General features: G+C 44.1%; 1 protein-coding gene across 1 annotated transcript in view; it reads left to right on the forward strand.

Annotated features, from left to right (window-relative positions):
* Window positions 1-24,186, forward strand: part of KIF13A (kinesin family member 13A) — a 270,175-nt gene that overhangs the window by 230,939 nt on the left and 15,050 nt on the right. Inside the window, exons 26-38 of the mRNA XM_040460494.1 lie at window positions 1,667-1,818; window positions 2,354-2,486; window positions 2,674-2,820; window positions 7,866-7,904; window positions 9,528-9,627; window positions 11,705-11,831; window positions 14,432-14,487; window positions 16,236-16,360; window positions 16,617-16,793; window positions 17,501-17,593; window positions 17,908-18,060; window positions 19,582-19,659; window positions 23,468-23,515. Of these exons, the coding sequence (XP_040316428.1) occupies window positions 1,667-1,818; window positions 2,354-2,486; window positions 2,674-2,820; window positions 7,866-7,904; window positions 9,528-9,627; window positions 11,705-11,831; window positions 14,432-14,487; window positions 16,236-16,360; window positions 16,617-16,793; window positions 17,501-17,593; window positions 17,908-18,060; window positions 19,582-19,659; window positions 23,468-23,515 (1,428 nt within the window). The remainder of the gene's footprint in view (window positions 1-1,666; window positions 1,819-2,353; window positions 2,487-2,673; window positions 2,821-7,865; window positions 7,905-9,527; window positions 9,628-11,704; window positions 11,832-14,431; window positions 14,488-16,235; window positions 16,361-16,616; window positions 16,794-17,500; window positions 17,594-17,907; window positions 18,061-19,581; window positions 19,660-23,467; window positions 23,516-24,186) is intronic.

Genomic DNA, 24,186 nt, shown 5'->3' on the forward strand with positions numbered 1-24,186 from the left:
TTTTGTTTTTGTTTTTGTTTTTGTTTTTTTAATGGCATAGTGTTTTAAGCATAACATTTCCAATGTGGCATATGAGTTTTTAAAGAAAATGTAAATGGACAAGGTGAATTTTTGGTGACTGTTGGCTATTCCCATCTTGTGACCATCACCTACCCTTCCTGGCTTTCACATCAGACTGCCAACAGGTTGTTTTTGACAGACAGACTCTCTTCTGTGTAATTTTGTTTTTCCTTGCACAATCCTTAACAAATACTCCAAACCCCTTCCTTTGGAAATTGTGCGTTTTCTTTCTGGTTCTATACCTATCAAATTTCACATAAGTAAAGACTGTCAGGTCTTTCTTTTTCTGAAAATAAATGGCCCACTTTTTTTTCCACCTGTATTCACCCAAGTCTGTTTCTGAAAACCCATATTAATTATTTTTTTTTGTTATTTGTGTCTGAATACTCTTAAATATTCCCCATCTTTCTTTGGATCCACAAAGCTATTCATGTAGGAGTATGAAACCTGAATTTTAAGTACATTCTGGTTAACAACTAGTTTGAGAAACACTAGTCTCAGGGACCTTGGATTCACTGCGTGACCTTGGGGTTTTTTTCATAAATAAAATGTGTAGGTTGGGGTGCCTAAGTGGCTCAGTTGGTTGAGTGTCTGACTCTTTATTTCAGCCCAGGTGATGATCCTAGAGTCATGGGATCGAGCTGCAAGTTGGGTTCCACACTGAGCATGGATCCTGCTTGGGATTCTTGCTGTCTCTCTCTCTCTCCTTCTGCCCCTCCCTCACTCACGCACACATGTATTCTCTCTCTCTCTCTCTCTCTCTCTCTCTCTCTCTGTCTCTCTGTCTCTTAAAAAGAGAAAAAGAAAGAAAGGAAACCTATGTTTGAAAAAAAAATACAATGTGTAGATTGTACTAATTGATCTTTAGTTTGTTTTCCTTCTAAAATTCTGGTGCTGTCTCCAAATAAACTAGATAAGAAGGTAAGTAGTAGAACATTAAGTCAGTATAGCACAGGTCTTTCTAGAAAGTAGAGCCACAGGGTTGTCTTCACCTGAGATTTCACTGAGTTGTTGCTAGAAAGAAGCATGGCTTGGTCCCTTGCCTGCCACAGCATTCAGGGTGATCTACCTCTCAGCCCACTCGGCATTCATGCCTTCACGCTCCTCTGTCTGCATTTTATGATGAGGAATCAGAGCAGGAGAGTTTGAGAGCAAGAGCACAGACCCATGAAAATAATCATACGAAATTTAATTCTGTTCTTAGTCTCCCACGCCATCGCAAGGAGCAATCAGATGTTCTTTTTTTATGATGTGCTGATTAGTCCAAGGCAGCAGGAGATCAAGTGGTCCTTCAGAACCCAGAATGAACCCGGTGTAAGGAAGCAAGGATTCACTTCTGCATCTCACAAGCTCTATGACATGGGACAGGTTGCTTTCTTCAGTGTCCGCATTGCCTAAAGAAAGAAATTGCATTAAATCACCTCTTCCTGCCCCTTCCAGAACTAATGTTCTGGTTCTTGAAAACCGCACAGGTGGTTTTAAGGTTGGGATCAGACTAACAACCTCCAAAGTGAATCTCTATGAGGCTAAAAGGCAAAATGGAAATTTCACCCAATTGCTTTATGCGTGATCCTTGTCACTCTTTCCTTGCTTCCGCTTATCCCAGGACTATGTGGTGACCGTGACAGAAGAGCTCCTGGAGTTCCTGTCAGATGGAGCCCTGGCCATTGAGGTGTGGGGCCACCGCTGCGCTGGGAACGGCAGCTCCATCTGGGAAGTCGACTCTCTTCATGCGAAGACAAGAACGTTGCATGACAGGTTTGTACTTGGCTGAGCTGGGTGCAGGGTCAAGGCTGGCACTAACATGGAGGCTAAGAGCAGGGGTCCCCAGGCCTGTGTCCTCCTTTGTGAAATGGGAACGATTAAAGGGACTAGCAGTCATTGAAGACATTCAATGTGGGGAAAGGCAAATCCTTTTGAGGAACAGGACTAAAACAGCTGCGTTCCTACCTGGGGAAATAAAACCAGCCTTGGGGGTGCCTGGGTGGCACAGCTGGTTAAGCATCCGAATCCTGATTTCAGCTCAAGTCATGATCTCACGGTTCATGAGTTCGAGCCCCGCGTCAGGAGCCTGCTTGGGATTCTCTCTCTCTCTCTGCCCCTCCCCTGCTCATGCTCTCTCTCTTTCTCAAAATAAATAAATAAAACTAAAAAGAAAAAAAGAAAATCTATATGACATACATAGCACAGTGCCCAGCCCATAGAAAGTGCTCAGTGGATGGTGACTCTTTTCCTGTTACTCACAACGTCCCTGGGCAGTGACACCGTTGTTCATGGGAATGTGATTTTGCAGGTGGAATGAGGTAACTCGAAGAGTAGAAATGTGGATTTCCATATTGGAATTGAACGAGCTAGGGGAATACGCTGCAGTGGAACTCCACCAGGCCAAAGATGTCAACACAGGGGGCATCTTTCAACTCAGACAGGTACCCAGCTTGTTTTTGTCTGTTTCGTGTGTCCTTTTTCGTCCCACTCGTAACACACTGTTTCTGGGAGTTTTCTAATTATCTGCCTCTGTGTTCCCCGTTCCTCTTCCCTCCATCCCTCACTGTTCCCATCCCTGGTGCCCACTGCTGCGTCGCGCCCCTCCCATCCCACCCCCGACCTCTGCAGGGCCATTCCCGGAGGGTACAAGTCACAGTGAAACCGGTGCAGCATTCAGGGACACTGCCGCTCATGGTGGAAGCCATCTTGTCTGTGTCCATTGGCTGTGTCACTGCCCGGTCCACCAAGCTGCAGAGAGGGCTGGACAGTTACCAGGTAAGACAAGCCGAGCTGAAGCGGTATTTAACGAAGATTGGTTCATGAAGAACTAAGGCAGTCGGTGAATGTGACAGAACTCCTTGCCTTGACCTTATGTCTGCACCCTTCCCCTCACATTTGCATCCTTTTTACTAGACTTAAAATACTATATTGGTTTTGTGTTGATTAATAATAATTTTATTTATAAGCACACGTATGAATGCTATCTTACTCATTTACTTTAGGTGGATTTTACATCTGGCCCTGGTTATGTTATGTCGGGTATTTGGCATGGCTGCCTGGCCTGATCCACTTTTGTTACTATAAAATCGCCCCCATACACAGGCATGATTAAACAGTTCTTTGAAAGCCTTCTTTTTTTTTTTTTTCTTTATTTAAATTAAAAGTTGTCCTCACGATCGTTTTTGTCCGTTAAATCCCCCCTTACTAAATCTTCTGTTCTCTTTTTTAAAAATTAAAAGATAGGAGGGCCCCTGGCTGGCTTTGTTGGGGGAGCATGCAACTCTTGATCTTTGATCGTGAGTTCGAGCCCCACCTTGGGTATAGAGATTACTTCTAAAAATAAATTTAAGGGGCCCCTGGGTGGCTCAGTCAGTTAAGCCTCTGACTTTGGCTCAGGTCACGATCTCACAGTTCATGAGTTTGAGCCCCACATCGGGCCCTGTGCTGACAGCTCAGGGCCTGGAACCTGTTTCGGATTCTGTGTCTCCCTCTGTCTCTGCTCTTCCCCTGCTTGTACTCTGTCTCTCACTCTCTCTCTCTCTCTCTCTCTCTCTCAAAAATAAACATTAAAAAAAGATTTAAAAAATAAATTTAAAAATAAATATTTATAAAAAGTAAAAGATGTGAACATCTAAGAATTGGTCTTCTTACTACCAATCACAGCTCTCATCACTCCTTGAGAACAAACTTTCAGATCAGGAAATTGCCCCCAGTGGCCTGAGAGAAGGCCTGTGCTTCACTCAGTCCGCAGTTTACAGGCGGGTATGAATTAGGAACTGGAAGAAGCCACCCATGCAAATCTGGCTTCCTGTGAGCCACATGTGACTGGGAGCACTCCCTGTTGTAACAGAAGAAAACGTTTCTCTGTGGGGTCTGGGCAGAAGCCGTCCATCTGGAGAATGATCCACCTTTCATCTCAGCTTCCTTCAGTTCCCTGGCTGGCATTCAGGCGGAGACTTCTCTGAAAGCTCAAAGGAACATTGGCAGGGTGCCTGGGTGGTTCAGTCAGTTAAGCGTCTGACTCTTGATTTCGGCTCAGGTGATGATCTTACTGTCCGTGAGTTTGAGCCCCATGTCGGATTCTGCACTGACAGTTCAGAGCCTGCTTCAGATCTTCTGGCCCCCTCTCTCTGCCCCTCCCCCACTCACTCTCTGTCTCTCCCTCTCTTAAAAATAAATAAACATTAAAAAACCTCTTTATAGGGGCACCCGGGTGGCTCAGTCGGTTAAGCGTCCGACTTCGGCTCAGGTCATGATCTCACGTTCCGTGAGTTCGAGCCCCACATTGGGCTCTGTGCTGACAGCTCAGAGCCTGGAGCCTGCTTCGGATTCTTTGTCTCCCTCTCTCTCTGACCCTCCCCCGTTCATGCTCTGTCTCTCTCTGTCTCAAAAATAAATAAACATTAAAAAAATTAAAAAAAATAAAACCTCTTTATAAAAAAATAAAATATAAAAGGAACATTGGTTTGGACGACTAGGCCTTAAGGAAGGCAAAGCTTTGTCAGACATCGCCTTCCCTTTCCCAAGCCAAAATTGCCCCTGATTGTCAGAGCCAGGGAGACTATGGAGGAAGGCATAAGGACAGTCTGCTGTTTGAGGGGAGGCTTCTCCCACAGACTTTTCCTCATGTGTGGTGTAGGAAACTGGGTGTGGATTCTTGTCCCAGCTCAGTCCCTCCCTCAGGCCATCAAATTTGGGGGTGGCTACAGGGCCTGGTAGAAAGGTCACTGGCCTGGAGTGGGGGGATTCTTTAAAATTTTTTTTTTTCAACGTTTATTTATTTTTGGGACAGAGAGAGACAGCATGAACGGGCGAGGGGCAGAGAGAGAGGGAGACACAGAATTGGAAACAGGCTCCAGGCTCTGAGCCATCAGCCCAGAGCCCGACGCGGGGCTCGAACTCACGGACCGCAAGATCGTGACCTGGCTGAAGTCAGATGCTTAACCGACTGCGCCACCCAGGCGCCCCGTGGAGTGGGGGGATTCTTAAGTCTAGCTTGGCCTTCTTGGTCACCTTGTTGAAGTAACACAAACCTCCAGTTCCTTTTTTGTCTTCTCCAGAATGATGAAGTAGACCTAATAATTCCCTGGGATCCCCGTCTGTAGTAAAGGCTTAGTAGTAAACGCTTAATAAATCTCTGATCTTAGATAAAACATTGAATCTGTGTCCTAAATCATGACCTATAAAATAGGGGGTCATCAGTTGACTGAAGGTTCCTATTTGAGAAACCTCGTAAGCATTGATTATTTGCACTTTTAATACATCTCTAGTGGGGCTCCTGGGTGGCTCAGTTGGTTGAGCATCTGACTTCCCCTCAGGTCATGATCTCACAGTTTGTGAGTTCAAGTCCCACATCAGGCCCTGAGCTGACAGGGTGGAGCCTGTTTGGGATTCTCTCTCCCTCCTTCCCTCTCTCCTCCCCCCCCCCCCCCCACACTTTCTCTCTCAAAATAAATAAATAAACTTTTTAAAAAATGATAAATTCAAGCTACATGTACTTTATTCATTAATGTGAAGAAGTAAGTCAAGAAAAATTACTTCGGGGATGTCTGGCTGGCTCAGTCAGTAGAGCACATGACTCTTAATCTCGGGGTTGTGGGTTCGAGCCCCATATTGGGTGTAGAGATTACTTAAAAAATAAAACCTTTTAGAAAAAAGTAAAAAGATGGGGCTCCTGGGTGGCTCAGTTGGTTAAGCATCCGACTTCGGCTCAGGTCACGATCTCGCGGTTTATGAGTTCAAGCCCCACATCAGGCTCTGTGCTGACAGCTCAGAGCCTGGAGCCTGTTTCAGATTCTGTGTCTTCCTCTCTCTCTGACCCTCCCCCGTTCATGCTCTGTCTCTCTCTGTCTCAAAAATAAATAAACGTTAAAAAAAAAAAAGTAAAAAGAAAAATTACTTCAGTATTAGGCATGCATTTAATAAGTTAGTTATTCAAATGATAATGATGGGCACCAAATTAAAACAAGAGTGGATTTTTCAGTCTTTGCAGAGAATATGTTTAATTATATTTTTAAAGCATTTTCTTACAAATGTTCATTTATTTTTGAGAGAGAGAGTGTTAAGCAGGGGAGGGGCAGAGAAAGAGGGGGACAGAGGACCAGAAGCAGACTCTTGCTGACAGCAGCGAGCCCCATGTGAGGCTTGAACTCATGAAGAGCTCACAAACCGTGAGATCATGACCTGAGCTGAAGTGGGATGCTTAAATGACTGAGCCACCCAGGTGCCCCTAAAGTACTTTTTATTTTTTTTTTTAATTTTTTTTTTCAACATTTATTTATTTTTGGGATAGAGAGAGACAGAGCATGAACGGGGGAGGGGGAGAGAGAGAGAGGGAGACACAGAATCGGAAACAGGCTCCAGGCTCTGAGCCATCAGCCCAGAGCCCGACGCGGGGCTCGAACTCACGGACCGCGAGATCGTGACCTGGCTGAAGTCGGACACTCAACCGACTGCGCCACCCAGGCGCCCCTAAAGCACTTTTTAAAATCAGCATATTTGGAAGTATACTTAGATATGAGAATAATGTAATTATATTTTTAAAGCTCTTGAACAAAAACACTTTGTCTTTTTAAGACTAGACCACTTCACTGCCTGTTCGAATATTAACCCTCCAATAGCCATAGAAAAACCAAAGAAGATTGTTACATGGCCCAGCATTCACTTTCAGTAGAATCTGCCTCCATGTAGGCTATTCTTTACAAATGGAAGTTTCTTTATTCTTGTGTCTAAGGAAAACTGTCTCAACTAAGTCCTATTTTCAACATGGTGATTTTGTTTTGCCCAATGTTTTTGCCAAAATTGTTTATGCAGTTACTGTAAACTATTGCCATGGGTTTAGGACAGTTCTGAATTTTAGGACAGTTCCGATTTTTCTGATTGGTGTGATGCTAATATATCTAGGAGTGGATGACAATGGATCCATATATTCAGTATGGTGAGCCATGCTCTTGTTGCAATAGTACAGTGCAGAACTTTGTATGTGAATGGCCTTTAGGCTCCCAGTGGGCTTTCCCCTGTGATGATTTCCTCAGTGCATGTGGTGTGGTGCAGGGAAAAGGGCACTGAGTGGGGAAATTAGCAGCTTGGCTCCCAGTCCTGACTCTGCCACTATTTGGCAGATTTAACCTTGGGTTAAATCATTTCATCCCTCAGGACCCTGACTGCCTCATGGTTAAACTATGAGGTGAAGGAATAGTCTAGTTTTGCCATTTGGTCTTTCTAAGCCTGGTCCAGATCTCAAGTAGCCCACCCCGCGATGTATATCCACCATTCACGTAACAGTAGAGTAAGGCCTGGCTCAATGATGTTGGTTCTTATTCCCATCTAAGAGAGTTCTTGTTTTTTATTTATTTTTTTTTTAATTTTTTTTTTCAATGTTTATTTATTTTTGGGACAGAGAGAGACAGAGCATGAACGGGTGAGGGGCAGAGAGAGAGGGAGACACAGAATCTGAAACAGGCTCCAGGCTCCGAGCCATCCGCCCAGAGCCTGACGCGGGGCTCGAACTCACGGACTGTGAGATCGTGACCTGGCTGAAGTCGGACGTTCAACCGACTGCGCCACCAGGCGCCCCGAGAGTTCTTGTTTTTTAAATGACTGTTTTCTTTATTAAAAACAAACCAAACCAAACTCAAGTTCGTCGTTCTAGATGAGTGAATTAAATCCACTAAACCTTTCTTGCAATTCATGTAAATGTTTTATTATGCTGGTGTTCTATGTGTTGTCCATTGTAATGCGTGTGCTACGCTTAAAGAATTATTTGTATGCTGTTTGAGAAACAAAATGCATGTCCTTTGTGTTTATTTTTTTCCTACCAGAGAGATGATGAGGATGGTGATGATATGGATAGTTATCAGGTATTACTGCTGCTGTCGATCTGTGGCATGGGGCACAGCTACTGCTAATTGCCGGCATCCGCCAAGCAGAGGGCAGGGAGGAGGAAGGAGGACCATCGAGCAAGACTATGGCAGTGTTTCACTCGCTTTGGATTTGCTTTAAGCATAATCAGGGATACAATACTCTCCCTATAGATTTCTCTGTCCGTTCAAAATGTATGACCAGAATACTGCATTGCCGCTATGCCATCTTGAATGAGCCTGTAAAGACTTTCTAAGCAAGCCCATCATTGCTGTATTAAATTAATGACTTTACAACTTGTACAATTATGCATTCATAATCTTTGAGTAGAGTCTTGTCTTTTCTCCTCACCTCCAAGAGAGTAGTATTGTTCTAATATGCCATTTTAGTTTAAAAGTCTCTTGCCAGATAGGAAATTGCAAAACATTTTCTGCACATAGTTTAGTTTTATTTTGCCAGTTTTCCTCTTTCGTTAGGAACAAGCTTAATTACCCATAACTTAGAGAATTTAAATCTCAGCTTTTTCTTCTGGAAGTTTAGCGGGGGAAGACTGTACCTCTGAACTTGTACCCAGTCAGCAGTGGCTGGTCTGCTGTCATGGAACATGGCATGATAGTAACAGGCCAGGCAGCAAGTCAAGAATGAGGTTTTCTGGGTTTGGTCCCCAGTCTTTGTGGTGATTCTCCGTAGTTTCCTGGTGAGCCTTTCTGTATGTAAACTGTGGGTACATTGCAGGTAAAGCCTGAGAGGTCCTCTGTGTCTGCTCTTACTGTCGTGTCTTAAAGGTTAGACTGGAATTAAGCAAGTCAGAGAGCATTTTGAGTCGAACTGGTGGATTTCTTGCCCTCAGAACTCTACTAAGAAAGAAAACAAACAAAAACAGACTTTGCGAGGAAATACCAGTATCCCCTTGGACCTCGGCGACGCTGTTAACTAACGTGCTGCTGCTGTCTGTGTGCTTCCTGCCACGTTGTTCACGGGGAAGTCCAACAGCTGCTTCTGGGGGTCCTTAAAGCATGGCTGATGCATGTTGGGTGTTTGCATGGGAGATTTTTGGTTAGCCTTATGGTAGTGGTCAGAGGTGAAATGTTGGCAGCAAGTTTGAAAGGTTCTCTGCTCATCCCTTCTTTGCATTTCAGAAACTATATGTCATGAGGCCATTGAACTATGAACTATGAGGATGTCTGGTTTTTTTGCATTTCCATTTGCTGTTACATGGTTTGGGCTCTGTTCATGGTGTCTCTGCTTGGAATCACACATCCTTCAAACAAGTAGCTCCAATTTAAACACACACATAGACACACACACACACATACACACACACACACACACACACCATAGAAGAATCATCCCAACAGCTGGCGTAGCTTGAGCTTCTCTTGCTTTTAAGTATAATTATCCTTTCGGAAATCCAGGGGCTCTGATTTCTGAGTTAACGGGTTCCTCGATCAGCATGCTGTGTTTCTGAGACCCCTTTGCTTTCTTGCATATTAATCACATAGCAATGTTCAATGGCCTTTCCTAATGAAAACTTTCCTGATCGATGTAAACATCTTTGTTAAAAAAAAAGAAATAGCCATCTGTGCACTCTACAGGAAGATGTTTTCCCTCCCTGATGTCAGGAAGAAGACTTAAACTCTGTGAGGGAAAGGTGGTCCGACGCACTCATCAAACGACGAGAATACTTAGATGAACAGATTAAAAAAGTCAGCAATAAAAAAGGTATGTGAGATTAAACTCTTTCCCGGGGCTGGCTTTTTCACATCGAGACAGTGACATCAGGTTGTTTTCTCCTCTCAGCTGGACAGTGATACCGTAGTTTTTTTACCTTGTGACAATTATAGATGTTAGCGAATCATTTTGTATGGTATTGAATTTGAAAGTCATAAGCATTCACAAAACTCTAAGTGAACTGTGTGACACTAAATGTTAAACTCAAATTTTGTTTCGGGTCGCGTGGCAGGCTCATTTGGTGGACTGTGCGACTCTTGATCTCAGGGTTTTGAGTTTGAGCCCGTCACTGGGTATAGATTACCAAATAAAATAATAATTGAGAAAAATAAACTCAAATTTTGTTTTGATGAATGCAAATGCGTTCAGTACCGACATCTCATTATGAGGTGTTCTGGGCTCAGACCCCGGGACTGATGGCAGCTAGAGGGTCACGTCTGAAACCACAGCCCTTGGCAGGTCAGCGCCCAGCTCCCCTTGGGTGGCAGCCGTGTGCTCAGCTGGTGCAGGTTGGCTTAAGCTGGTCCACCCAATGCTACCAGCTCCAGGGATTGTTTGCTTATACTGGCAACAGCCACTCGGACTCTAACATAGAAGTATGTTCTTAAAACCCTTAGTCTCTCATCCTGACTTTACGATCCGTTCATTGTGGTTGGTTCTGTACCAAAGGACACATTATGAATGTTTATCCATTTCAGGTAGAGGTTAGCAAAAGCTCCCCCTCAATAAAAAATCTTGGCTAAACATTCTTTTGATTTTTAATATTTATTTATTTATTCATTCATTCATTCATTTTTAATTTTTTTCATGTTTTTTATTTATTTTTGAGAGACAGAGCATGAGCAGGGGAGGGGCAGAGAGAGAGAGGGAGACACAGAATCCGAAGCAGGCTCCAAGCTCTAAGGCCTCAGCACAGAGCCTGACGTTTGGCTCAAACCCACGAACTGTGAGATCATGACCTGAGCCAAAGTCTGACATGTAAACAACTGAGCCACCCAGGTGCCCCTATTTTTGAGAGAGAGAGAGACATAGACAGAGAGACAGAGACAGAGAGACAGAATGAGAGTGGGGGAGGGACAGAGGGAGAGGGAGACACAGAAACCAAAGTGGAAGGCTCCAGGCTCCGAGCTGTCAGCACAGAGCCCAACGTGGGGCTCAAACTCCCAAACCGTGAGATCATGACCTGAGCCAAAGTGGAATGCTTAACTGACTGAGCCGCCCAGGCGCCCCTTGGCTCAACATTCTTGGCATCAGTTTGTGTACGAGCTCGGCCTGCTAATGTCAACTCACTTTGACTACACCTTTGTAGCTGCAGAGTTGAATTATGAATCCAAGGACTTCAAAATATATTAAATAAAATCTCTTTCCTAACAAGCGTGAAGGACAATGAAGTTAGTTGTAGAGAGTGCATATGTTGGGGGTTTCAGTCATCTGTAAAGTAGTGTGTAGTTTTATGAGGCAGTGTCACACCCATCATTTCATTGGCTCCTTCCAAGAAGCGTGTGAAGTAGACATAACTTGTATTATCCCTTTTTGACTCATTAGGAAGCCCAGACTCTTCTGTGAACAACTTCCCCCAAGTACAGAACCAGGAAAAACAACCTGTATTCTCATCCCTGTCCCAAGGCTGTTTCTGTGTCCCTTCCTGATGGTCCATCAGGCGAGAGTCCTGGCCCCTGAGAGCTTGTCTGGGTGCTCAGGCCGGAGCTTCGAAGCCTCATGTCCTTTTTTGGCACATCATGGATGTTTAAGCCACTTGGGGAATGTTACCAAATGAAAACCTATTTATTTTAAATTTGGAAATTGTCGGGGTGCCTGGGTGGCTTGAGCGTCCAACTTCAGCTCAGGTCATGATCTCATGGTTTGTGAGTTCGAGCCCTGCATTGGGCTCTGGGCTGACAGTGCTGAGCCTGCTTGGGATTCTCTCTCTCCCTTTCTGCCCCTCCCCTGCTCCCACACATGCTCACTCTCTGTCTCTCAAAAGTAAAACATTTTTTAAAATAAAAATAAATTTAGAAATTGTCTTTTCGCCCCCTCTCGGCACCCATCCCCTCATTTTGTCCTGCAGAGAAGACGGAGGACGATGTGGAGCGGGAGGCCCGGCTTGTGGAGCAGTGGGTGGGACTGACGGAGGAAAGAAACGCCGTGCTAGTGCCTGCACCGGGCAGCGGGGTCCCTGGGGCGCCCGCTCACTGGTAAGTGCTGTCCGTTCCCCCCATGCAGGCCTGACATGATGGTGGCCGGCCGGCACCAGAGGCGTGCCAGTGCCTTTCCAGAGCTGTCACAGTAAATGCTAAGTGACGTGAACTGCCCAAGGAGGGACCACCCATCTCTGGTGCTGCCTTCCCTTCTCTCCTCCCCCACTGCAGCCAACTTCCTCTGCCAGGAAGCCGGGGAGTGAGGATTAGCTGACGCGCAACCAAATACCCCATGTCTTAGTTTCTCCACATGAGCATTTTGGACACGGTTTCCTGATCTCCAGAAATTCTCTTAGTTGGACTTGAAAGAAGGGTGTTTCCAGGGTCTATTTGGAGAGGGGAGAAAATATATTTTCTTACTAGCTTTCAGTGCCTGCTCTGTTTGGTCCCTAACACACAGTAACCAGCTCTCGAGCACTAAATAACAGTGATCAGTCAATTGATCATTCCATCCCAATGCTCATGAGAAACAGCATGGTATCCTAGGCTCTGCAGTCCAGTAGATCTGAATTTAGTTTCCAGCTGCAGCTCTTTAAGTGTTCAATTTCATTAACTTCTCTGAGGCTTTATTTCTAATCTATTAATGGACCTCCTTTTTTTTTTTTTTTTTTTTTTGGACTGTTGTAAGAATTAGAGTTAATATATTAAAAATACCTTGTCCAGGGGCGCCTGGGTGGCGCAGTCGGTTAAGCGTCCGACTTCAGCCAGGTCATGATCTCGCGGTCCGTGAGTTCGAGCCCCGCGTCGGGCTCTGGGCTGATGGCTCAGAGCCTGGAGCCTGTTTCCGATTCTGTGTCTCCCTCTCTCTCTGCCCCTCCCCAGTTCATGCTCTGTCTCTCTCTGTCCCAAAAATAAATAAATGTTGGAAAAAAAAAAAAATACCTTGTCCATGGCGCCCATTTGTTAAATGGTAGCTCCTGCTGCTGCTTATTCTCATTCTCGTTCTTTTTACAAGAATATGTCCTAGGGGTTCCTGAGTGGCCTAGCTGGTTAAATTTCCGACTTTGGCTCAGGTCATGATCTCACAGTTTGTGAGTTCAAACCCCACATCAGGCTCTGTGTTGTCAGTACAGAGACCACTTCCGATCCTCTGTGCCCCTGAGTCGCTCTCTGCCCCTCCCATACTCTCACTCTCTCTCAAAAATAAAAAAAACAAACATTAAAAAAAAGGAATGTGTCCTAGGCATTTAGGAGAAATTGGATTGCTTTTGAACAGAGAATATACACGCCCAGATCGTGTCTTTAGGGTAGGCGTAGAAACATCAGTGATGTTATTTGTGTCCATAATGACAGAGAGAAGTATAATGGATTCGATGGTATTATGAGACCAGAAAATCCAAATTTGCTGGCACATAATTTGTAACATGATGTTTCTCCCCACACAGCCCCCTGCTGTACTGGAATCCTGTAGGGCACACACACGGTCTGTCTGCTGGCCACGTGTTAACAGATGGACGCCTTATTCCCAGTCTTGTTCTGCTTCCTGAGGCCTTGTCTAGACAGTCTTTCTCCTTACCTCAGTCACCTTCATTTGAGCCATTTCCAAACTTCAGATCATCTCGACTGTACAGTGGGTCCTGACCCTGAGTATTCTGATTCTCAAGAGAAAAGATGGGCCCAGGACTTTTCATTTTAAGAGGCCCTCCCCACTAGGTGACTCGAATGCACCTGGGCCAGTTTTTGATAAAACGCTGACTGCTTTGGTCTTTTTTGTCTTTCATTGTCTTTTTAGCCTTTTTTATATATCTTTAATTTTTTAAGTGTATTTATTTATTTTGAGAGGGACAGAGAAAGAGAGAGAGTGAGCAGGGGAGGGGCAGAGAGAGAGGGAGAGGGGGACAGAGGATCCGAAGCAGGCTCTACACTGACAGCAGAGAGCCCGATGCGGGACCGGAACTCATGAACGGCAAGATCATGACCTAAGCCAATGTTAGGTGCTTAACTGAACCAGCCAGGCGCCCCTCTTTTGGGCCTTTTATATGTCTCTCATTCTCGCCTCCTGTGAGTTTTTTTCAATGTTGTCTTTATTGTTTATTTCCTCTGGGTTCTGATCCTGCCCCCTATCTCCATTGTTTTTCTTTCTTTCTTTCTTTCTTTCTTTCTTTCTTTCTTTCTTTCTTTCTTTTCTTTCTTTCTCTCTCTCTCTCTTTCTTTCTTTCTGTGCACACTTGAGGGAGACGCAAATCCAAAGCAGGCTCCAGGCTGTGAGCCATCAGCACAGAGCCCGACACGGGGCTCGAACTCATGGACCACGAAATCATGACCTGAGCCAAAGTCAGACGCTTAACTGACTGAGCTACCCAGGCGCCTTCCCCATCTCCATTCTTAACAGCATCCCTTCCCTTCTTTCCCATTACTAGAATTATTTCTAGAAAGGCTTCAAAGAATTTTTGTTTCACTGGTAGTTCTTTATGGAAGTCACATAATTCTCATGATTTGTGTTGACAGGGACGTCAAGAAATGTGAAAATATTTCATTCATAGACTCTGTATCTCCACAGCAGTTCTCCTCCTCTTCCGTGCCTCTGTGGTGTTTGATTATCTAACAAGATGTAAAACATGTATTTTGTTATGATTAAATTTTGTTGTTGAATTTAGGATCCCACCACCTGGAATGGAAACCCACATCCCGGTTCTCTTCCTTGATTTGAATGGTAAGTAACCACCAGTGCTTTAGGTGTTCTTGTATTTAACTGAGATTTGTAATCTGTTCAGACCCACCTGATTGGGATCCTTGAATCACTTTTCTAATCACTCGTCTGTTGTGTCTAGGTGGCATCCTTAGTCCGACCAAATGCATGAAGTTTGACACACAGCATCACTGGTTATCCCACAGAGGAGTGCACAGTTTAAAAGAGAGTACCGAGAGGTTAAAAACTACACATGAAAACGTTAAAACTGGGGCACCAAGTGGTTCAGTCAGTTAAGTGTCTGACTCTTGGTGCAGCTCAGGTCTTGATCTCAGGGTCTCGAGTTCAAGCCCCATGTTGGGCTCTACACTGGGCTCCGCACTGGGCATGAACCCTACTTCAAAAACAAACAAACAAACAAACAAAAACACACGTTAAAACAGTTATGGTTTAGAGACATTAATGGACATAGGAGTTACCTGAGAAGGTAATCACCCACAGAGATTCTGAATTTTGAAACTTTGCAATGGCCTAGGAATCTGCATTTCTAACTAGTGCCATTTGCTCCCCACCCCCAATAGTATTGATATCAGAACATGATTACACTATAACCTTGCATTGAGGGTTGTTCTTTACTATGGCAATTAGACCAAACCTGTGTGAACCAAGAATGATGGTTCTTGTATTCAAGTATTCAAGTTCTTGTATTCAAGTATTTTAGCAGTAAAATCCATCTTCAGAATGCAATCTTAAATGGAACCCCTTTTGTAGAAGGTAAAAGCAGAGTTGCCAAGTGGGGAGGTAGGTAGGCTCAGGTAGGCTCTGACACGGCCCCCAGAATCTTAGAACACAGCCTGGAAACCTCTTTTTTGGAGGGAAGACCCAGGGAGGTTGGCTTTGGCTCTTCATATGAAGAGGTTTTTTGTTTTGTTTTATTTTGTTTTAAGTCTGGAAGTAAAATGCGTGCCTCATGAAGTGGTGAGTTCTCTGTTCTTGGGGGGATAAGAGCAAAGGTTGGACGATCACTTACAGAAATCTGTGAAGGGTGAATCCCACATGGCGTAGGCCTCTGCAGGAAGGTGATCCTCGTAGTTCTCCCAAGTACTCAGAACTTTGAATCTTTTTTTTTTTTTAAGTTTATTTATTTTGAGAGAGAGTGCAAGTGGGGAAGGGGCAGGGGGAGAGAGAGAGAGAGAGAGAGAGAGAGAGGGGGGGGGAGAGAGGGAATCCCAAGCAACCTCCACGCCACCAGCACAGAACCCAAAGCAGGGCTCGAACTCATGAACCACGAGATCATGACCTGAACCAGAACCAAGAGTCGAACTCTTAACCAACTGAGCCAGCCAGGCACCCCACAGAATTTTGATTCTAAATTGCTAATTTAGCTGTTCCAGTCTCTAATCGTGTGTAAGGTATGTAAGCAGGACACAAGCCTAACTCCAGGTTACACAAGGAATTGACATCAGAAAACAAAGTTTCAGGTGTGTGTTTGTAGGGAAAATAGTTGCTCCTAGGACTGCCTATGGGATATATTTGCCCATTTTATCAGAGACTCACAGGGTCCCTTTTTAGCTCTCCTAGTTGTCCCTGGAAAGGATACAAGCTATTGTGAGTTTTGGAGTCTCTGTTTCAACTTGGGGTAAGGAAGGAAAGAAATGAAAGTGTGTTACTTGCAAACTTCATCAGTGGAAAACACATTTTAAAAATGTTGGCGCTTGCTTAAAAAATGACTTTTCCTTCCACTTCTGTTTCTGTGCCCTGGATTTGGTCAGCGGATGACCTCAGTGCCAACGAGCAGCTCGTGGGCCCCCACGCGTCTGGTGTGAACTCCATCCTGCCCAAGGAGCACGGCAGCCAGTTCTTCTACCTGCCCATCATAAAGCACAGCGACGAGGAGGTAATTGAGCCCTAAGGCTCTGTTCGTGGGCTTCCGGTTAGTGCACAGCCCAAGGGCCTCTCTTCCCATGAAGCTGCCGTGGTCTGCACTGGGGGAGAGGACTGGGGAACTTGGAAAAGTAGAATGTGTGTTGTCGCTCAGAAGAGGTGAGGAGGAACATGTATGACTCGGTGGGGCTGCGTTTATTTCCGTGCATGGTGTACATGTGCACCCCTGAGCCGTGTCTCTTTCCGCCTCCCCCTTCTCCCGTCCTTAGGTTTCAGCCACAGCCTCTTGGGACTCCTCAGTGCATGATTCCGTTCACCTGAATAGGGTCACGCCGCAGAATGAAAGGATTTACCTCATAGTGAAAACCACGGTGCAGCTCAGCCACCCAGCTGCTATGGAGTTAGTATTACGAAAACGGATTGCGGCCAATATTTACAACAAACAGGTAGTAATGGGGCCTGATTCTGCCGTTGCCTTCATGAGCTTGAAGTCCCTTCCTCCTGTCACAGGGTAGGGTTTTGTGGTGCCGATACAGTGGAAGTGCAAGTGCTTCCCACACTAGCCAAGTTACAGCCTGATTCTCGTTGACCCAACGTACTCGGGCATAAAGAGAGCAGAGGTAAATGTCACCCAACAGAGGGCTCTCTGCCTTGGCCGACTTGAAACGCATCATCCTAGGAGGCAGTGGGGCAGTGACATTTCGCTGTTCGAAATAGGTTAAGTGACAAATCCCAGCAGGATAGTGACAAAACAGGATGAGAAGCGGGCTGTAAATAAATCCCTGCTGCATCCCCGGGTCTCATCTCAGAGGTGCTACAGGCCAAACTGAGCCTCTCCAGCCTTCTTCTGCCTGTGAGAGGAGGACACATTGATTCAGCCCTGTTGAGACCAATAGCAAGGCTGCCCATGGGGGAGAAGAGCAGCCCCCCAAATCCCTGGATGGGCTGCAGATTCTGTTATCTGATCCCCAAATGACAGCTGGACACTGTTGTCCTTCAGAGTCAGAGACAAGGATTTTTTTGGTTTTATTTTTCTGGGTATTGTATGCACATCAAAAATGTAGTCCTTGATAATGTTTCTGCAATCTGTAAAAGGCTGAATAACACATATAGTATTTCATATCGCTTAATTCGGTTTTCCTTTCCTTGGCAGAGTTTCACCCAGAGTTTGAAGAGGAGAATATCGTTGAAGAATATACTTTATTCCTGTGGTGTCACCTATGAATTAGTATCCAATATACCAAAGGTAAAATACATATTACTTTTTAGAAATATCAAAATACAAGTATTGGAGGGGTGCCTCAGTGGCTCAGTTGGTTAAGCGTCTGACTCTTGATTTCAGTTGAGGTCTTGATCTCAGGGTTGTGAGTTCAAAGCCCCTCATTGGGCACCACATTGGGCTCTGCATTGGGCAGGAAGCCTATTTTTAAAAAAAAGAAAGAAAGAAATACAGGTATTGGAGAATATGTTAATTCTTGGAACATCTAAATCACTTCCTCACCACAGTTTGGATAAAAAGATGATTCACACAAAAGCATTGTCATTGCCTTGTCCTTTCAGGCAACAGAGGAAATTGAGGACCGGGAAACACTGGCTCTCATGGCAGCAAGGAGTGAAAACGAGGGCACTTCCGATGGGGAGACCTACATTGAGAAGTACACGCGAGGCGTGCTGCAGGTGGAGAACATTCTGAGTCTTGAACGGCTGCGGCAGGCAAGTAACAGCAGTATCTGGACCAGAGGATGAGATCACCAGCCCTTTCCCCTCCACATGGACAAAGATGAATTTATTTACCACACACCTTCCCTCTGAGTCTGTGAGAGAAGGAAGACTTGAGTAGCAGTCTCATTAGACAAAGTAGTTACTTTGAGGAGCGCCTGGGTGGCTCAGTCGGTAAAGTGTCCAGCTTTGGCTCAGGTCATGATCTCATGGTCTGTGGGTTCGAGCCCCACGTCAGGCTCTGTGCTGACAGCTCAGAGCCTGGTTCAGATTCTGTGTCTCCCTCTTTCTCTGCCCTTTCCCTACTCACACTCTGCCTCTGTCTCTCAGAAATGAATAAACATACACACACACACACACACACACACACACATATATATACATACATACATACATACATATATATATGATGTAGTTACTTGGACAAAATAGTATTACCAAAAATTAAAATAATGTCTACATTTTATCAAACACCTTCTCTGGAAGTACTGTGCCTGAGTGATTTAAATACAGTCTTTCATTTAATCTGCAAGATCACCCTAGGAGGGAAATAAACACTGTCACAATCTCTTTTGGTAAGTGAGAAAATTGAGGCCATGGTAATAAGCTAACCTGCCACAGGCTACACAGCTAACAAGTGGTACAAAGTCAGTTGTAAACCTTGGAGGGCTTGACTCCTAAGTCCACAGGTTTAACCACATGCTATTACCATCTCCCTAATTTTGGGGTCCAGGTTAACTTCTGTAACAACAACAGGACATTCAGGTGAATGTAGTCTAGGTAGTAGAACTCTAAGACAGGAATTGTCATCCATGGAGGCAATAGTTGAAGTTACTGGAAAGTGCCTTGTGAGCAACAAAAGTTCTAAGATTGGCATCTGGGGGCGCCTGGGTGGCTTGGTCGGTTAAGCGTCCGACTTCGGCTCAGGTCATGATCTCACGGTCCGTGAGTTCGAGCCCCGCGTCGGGCTCTGTGCTGACAGCTCAGAGCCTGGACCCTGTTTCAGATTCTGTGTCTCCCTCTCTCTCTGACCCTCCCCCGTTCATGCTCTGTCTCTCTCTGTCTCAAAAATAAATAAACGTTAAAAAAAAAAAATTTTTTTTTAATAATTAAAAAAAAAAATGGCATTTGGCAGAAAACCCTTCCTTTAGTGGGAGTCCCACCAAAATTGCTGCATGAATAAAGTACAAACAGCATAAAAGTTGACTGTGGTTTTGCAAATGACATCTATACTTACGGGTACCTCTGCGTTTTCTCTGCCTACCTATGTAAAAAATCCACAACATAAATCAGTTCAGCAGTTTTCTTGGTTTTATTTATGACAGGCATTTTTGGTAGGTTAAGGAAAAAGAAATGAGTGGGGTACAATAAAGATCCCAGCTCTTGTAAATTTGGGAGGGAGTGTGGGGTCGAAATGATGCGTATTTCTATATTTTCTAAACATTCCACACTAAATGTATGTTATTTTTGTTATCAGAAGGAAAAAAAAATAAATGCTATCGTGAAATTTTACAGGCGGTCACAGTCAAAGAAGCACTGTCCACGAAAGCTCGGCATCTCCGGAGGAGCCTAAGCACGCCAAACGTTCACAATGTAAGTGCACCCTGCTGAGGCTCTGCTGAGTCCTGGCCGTGTGTCAGGGTGTGGGGGCGGTGCGTAAGGGGTCTGGAGTCAGGCGGGAGTAGGCCCTGTGGGCCTCCCACAGGAGGTGTGGGCATCCCGCAGCACCAAGCCTGTCCTCTCCTAGGGAACCACAGCAGAGAGCGCTGGTATGGTCACATGACTGAGCCTTTAGTAGGATCTTACGGATTCCTGGTCATAGAGTTATGTCCTTGAAAGAAGTTTCTTGAGACATAAATGCATGTAGTTGGTTTAAGGATGGTAGAGACAGCTAAAAATCCTGGCTGCTGCTCGTGAGTCCGTTTCTATGCCCTGTTCAGGCTGCCCTGGTGGATTCTACTGGGCTGCCCATCAGTGTGACAGGGCTCCAGGCACCTTCATGTAGACACTCCTCTAGTTCCTGGTCTCTCCCCTGACCACTGGATTCTGTTCCCCAACCGGTTCATCTGGAAAATCCAGTTGACAGAAACTGCTTCTAGTGCAGGGGAACACTGTCATGGGAAGAAAGGACAGACTAGGGCATGGACAGTTGCAAAGCAGTCTCTTTTCCAGAAGCAGCAGGGTGTAAGATCCTGCCAAAGAAAAGCACAGCATCTTTGCCTTCCTCCTCTCCAGAATTGCCTGGAAGTGATTGAAAACATGGCGGACATTGATAAAAGTTGTCATACGGCAGGCCACAATGCAGCCCCAGACAATCCCTATAATCGTTTTTTTTTTTTAATTTTTTTTTTTTAATGTTTATTTCTGAGACAGAGACAGAACATGAGTGGGGGAGGGGCAGAGAGAGAAAGGGAGACACAGAATTGGAAGCAGGCTCCAGGCTCTGAGCTGTCAGCACAGAGCCCGATGCAGGGCTTGAACTCACAAACCGTGAGATCATGACCTGAGCCGAAGTCGGTCGCTCAACCGACTGAGCCACCCAGGCGCCCCCCCCATAATCGTTTTTGTACAGGTTACTTCTGACCACAGTGCAGTTATTAGAAACTGATAATGGAGGGGCGCCTGGGTGGCACAGTCGGTTAAGCGTCCGACTTCGGCCAGGTCACGATCTCGCGGTCCGTGAGTTCGAGTCCCGCGTCGGGCTGTGGGCTGATGGCTCAGAGCCTGGAGCCTGTTTCCGATTCTGTGGCTCCCTCTCTCTCTGCCCCTCCCCCGTTCATGCTCCGTCTCTCTCTGTCCCAAAAATAAATAAACGTTGAAAAAAAAAAATTTAAAAAAAAAAAAAAAAAAAGAAACTGATAATGGGAGCCTCATACCACGTATGTAAAAAATCCACAACATAAATTAATTCAGCAGTTTTCTTGGTTTTATTTATGAAAAGCATTTTGGGTAGGTTAAGCAAAAAGAAATGAGTGGGGCACAATAAAGATTCCAGCTCTTGTAAATTTGGGAGGGAGGGTGGGGTCGAAACGATGTGTATTTCTGTATTTTCTAAATGTGTAAATTGAAAAAAAAAATGGTCTTTTAATTAAGTTTTAGGTATCAAAGAAGAGAGCGTAATGGAAATCAGGATGTATTTAGAACAAAATGATAATAAAAATGGGTACATGTACCAGTACTTGTGGGATGTGGTTGGAAGTGGTAGTTAGACAGAAACTGGGCTCTGAATTCCCTGTTACTCCGCTTACAGAGCCAAATACTAGACAGTAGGGAAAATGAAAGAACAGTGAGCTACTATTAGGGATGTATGGCTCTTGTATTAAAAAGAAGAGTGAGGGGCGCCTGGGTGGCACAGTCGGTAAAGCGTCCGACTTCAGCCAGGTCACGATCTCGCGGTCCGTGAGTTCGAGCCCCGCGTCAGGCTCTGGGCTGATGGCTCAGAGCCTGGAGCCTGCTTCCGATTCTGTGCCTCCCTCTCTCTCTGCCCCTCCCCCGTTCATGCTCTGTCTCTCTCTGTCTCAAAAATAAATAAACATTTAAAAAAATAAAAATAAAAAAAAAAAAAGAAGAGTGAAAAACAACGAGGGAAACATCTATGCTACAAGGGTGTAGACAGACCCCCTATGAAGTATTCTGTCCACCTCCAGCCCCCTAAAAAATGATCCTGCTCTAAGATTCTGAATCTAACTGCTAAGTAGTTACAGGGGACAGAGGAGAATGTTAAATGACACAATGGGGACTCAGCAAGAGGGAAACTTTATGGGAACAAATGACCTAGAAAAGGGAAAACCCCTAAGAGACAAAATACACCCTCTGAGTGCGATGTACAAATTGTTGTGATCCTGATTCAGAGTTCATTGAAAATGTTTATGAGACATTTGAACACTGGAAGATATCTGATACTATTTAGGAATCCCTTAATTTTTTTAAGATGTGATAATGGTATTATGTTTATGTTTGTTTTGTTTTTTTTTAATCAAACTCATGACCCCAAGATCAAGAGTCACGTGCTCTTCTGACCGAGTCACCCAGGTGCCCTTGTGGTTATTGTTTTTTTAAAGGGAGGAGGAATTCTGTATTTTTTACAGATTCACAGAGAAATATTTATGGATAGATAATTTTTAAATTAAACAAAATCAGAATTCAACAATGTTAAGGTAATAATAAATGCTAGAGCAGAATCCTAATAAAGAAGGAAATAATAAAGATTAGAACATAGGTGTATGAAATAGAAAACTAACAATGGAATCAACAAAGCTGGAAAGCAGGCTTTTGGAAAGACTGGTCAAATGCACTGACTTCTACTTAAGTTTCATTGGGGAAGAAAAAATATTGGGAGAATAATTCAAATATTATTGGAAATAAAAATGGACATATCACTAGAAACAGAATGGAGATTTAGACAGCATTAAGAGCAAACCATGAATAACGTTATACCAGTAAATGTAAAAGCTTCAACAAAATGGAATTTCCCTACAAAAACCGAATCAAGAAGACAGAAAATCTCAATGCAGTTATCACCATAAATGAAGCCTAAATTCGTGGAGAGACAGACTGTGTTCATTGATGGAAGCACACAGTGTCAAAGAGTTGGCACATCTCCTTAGACTGATCTATAAATTTCCCACATAATCTCCTATAGGATTTCATAAGCTGACCCTAAAATTGCTATGGAAGAGCAAGTGGAAGGCACACAAACCTTATCTGCAGCCCAGGGTTTCCATGCCTTAGTATAACTTCTAGAGTGTCTCATAGAAACATAGGATGGGGGCGCCTGGCTGGCTGGCTCAGTCGGTAGAACACGTGACTCTTGATCTCGCAGTCATGAATTCAAGCCCCACGTTGGATGTAGGGATTACTTAAATAAATAAACAGACTTAAAAAGAAACATAGGATATATTTAGAACTAAATAATGCCGAAATTGTATACATGTCAATCATTGTGGGGTACAGCTAGAGTGGTACTTAGGGACCGTAACAATAATTTATTTCATTATAGTTTGTAACTGACAAAAATTGGAAGTGGCCTACATATCTATCCAGAATAGAACAAATAAATTATGAGACTAATTAAAAAGACCATGGTAAGATACCACTTTTTTTCATTATAAAAATACGCAAAAAATATATATTATGTGTGCATATAGTAATACTTTTATGTATAAGATGTGCATATATTTTTATGTGTACATCCATTTTATGTATATAAGTAACTATAGAAGCTGGTGTGGGAATAATAAACCCCAAATTGAGGGTAGTTGTTACTCCTGAGGACTGCAGAATAAAGAGGGACGTGAGAAGGTCATACAGGTTTCAATTGTAAATGCGACACTACATTTCTATATATGTAGTTTATGTTACACATATGAACTACGTTGATAAAACCATTGCTCTCTTACAGGTCTCCTCCAGCCGACCAGACCTTTCCGGCTTTGATGAAGATGATAAGGTGTGCACTTACCATGGCTAGATTATTAACAGAATCTAAGTCTGAAAATTTAGGATATCCTGGTGTTTTGAAAATCTCAGGATTTCCTATCTCAATCTTATTCAGATTATTGTCTCTACATGTCCATTTCCAAGTTCAAATAGTGGATATGAAATTGCTGTGCACTCAGTGTTACGTTGTAAGTTAGCATATTTGCCGTATCAAGCTAATACTACGCATAATTGAATATCTGTGTGTTAACGGGTCTAACTCAATGCTTTAAGAAGGTATTATATCTACCCTAGCAAAATCAAAATTATTTCAAGTAGGTAAAATTGGGGATTTAAAATTAAGGACATATTACAACATCACCTTACTCAGCAAGTATTTCTTGGAACATATATTGTATATATGTCCCTATGCCAGGGACTAAGTGATTCAAAGAATAGAAGCACAGATTATGCCCTCAAGAAGTTTAAAATCTAGTCTTTAGTGGCAGCCAACTCCTGAGAAGTTGGAGTAAGATTAAATAAACTTATATGATACATACAAGTTTTCTCTCTCTAGTATACCCATATCTTATGCCAGTTTGATACTTTTAAATCTCAGGCATATGGAGTAGAGTAACCATACCACCTAGTATGTCTGGGGCAATCCCAGTGTATGCCTGCTACCCAGGCAAAATTATCAGT

This window comes from Herpailurus yagouaroundi, unplaced genomic scaffold (genome assembly GCF_014898765.1).
Source record: "Herpailurus yagouaroundi ecotype Mexico unplaced genomic scaffold, PumYag 250, whole genome shotgun sequence".
Classification (NCBI taxonomy): Eukaryota; Metazoa; Chordata; class Mammalia; order Carnivora; family Felidae; genus Herpailurus; species Herpailurus yagouaroundi.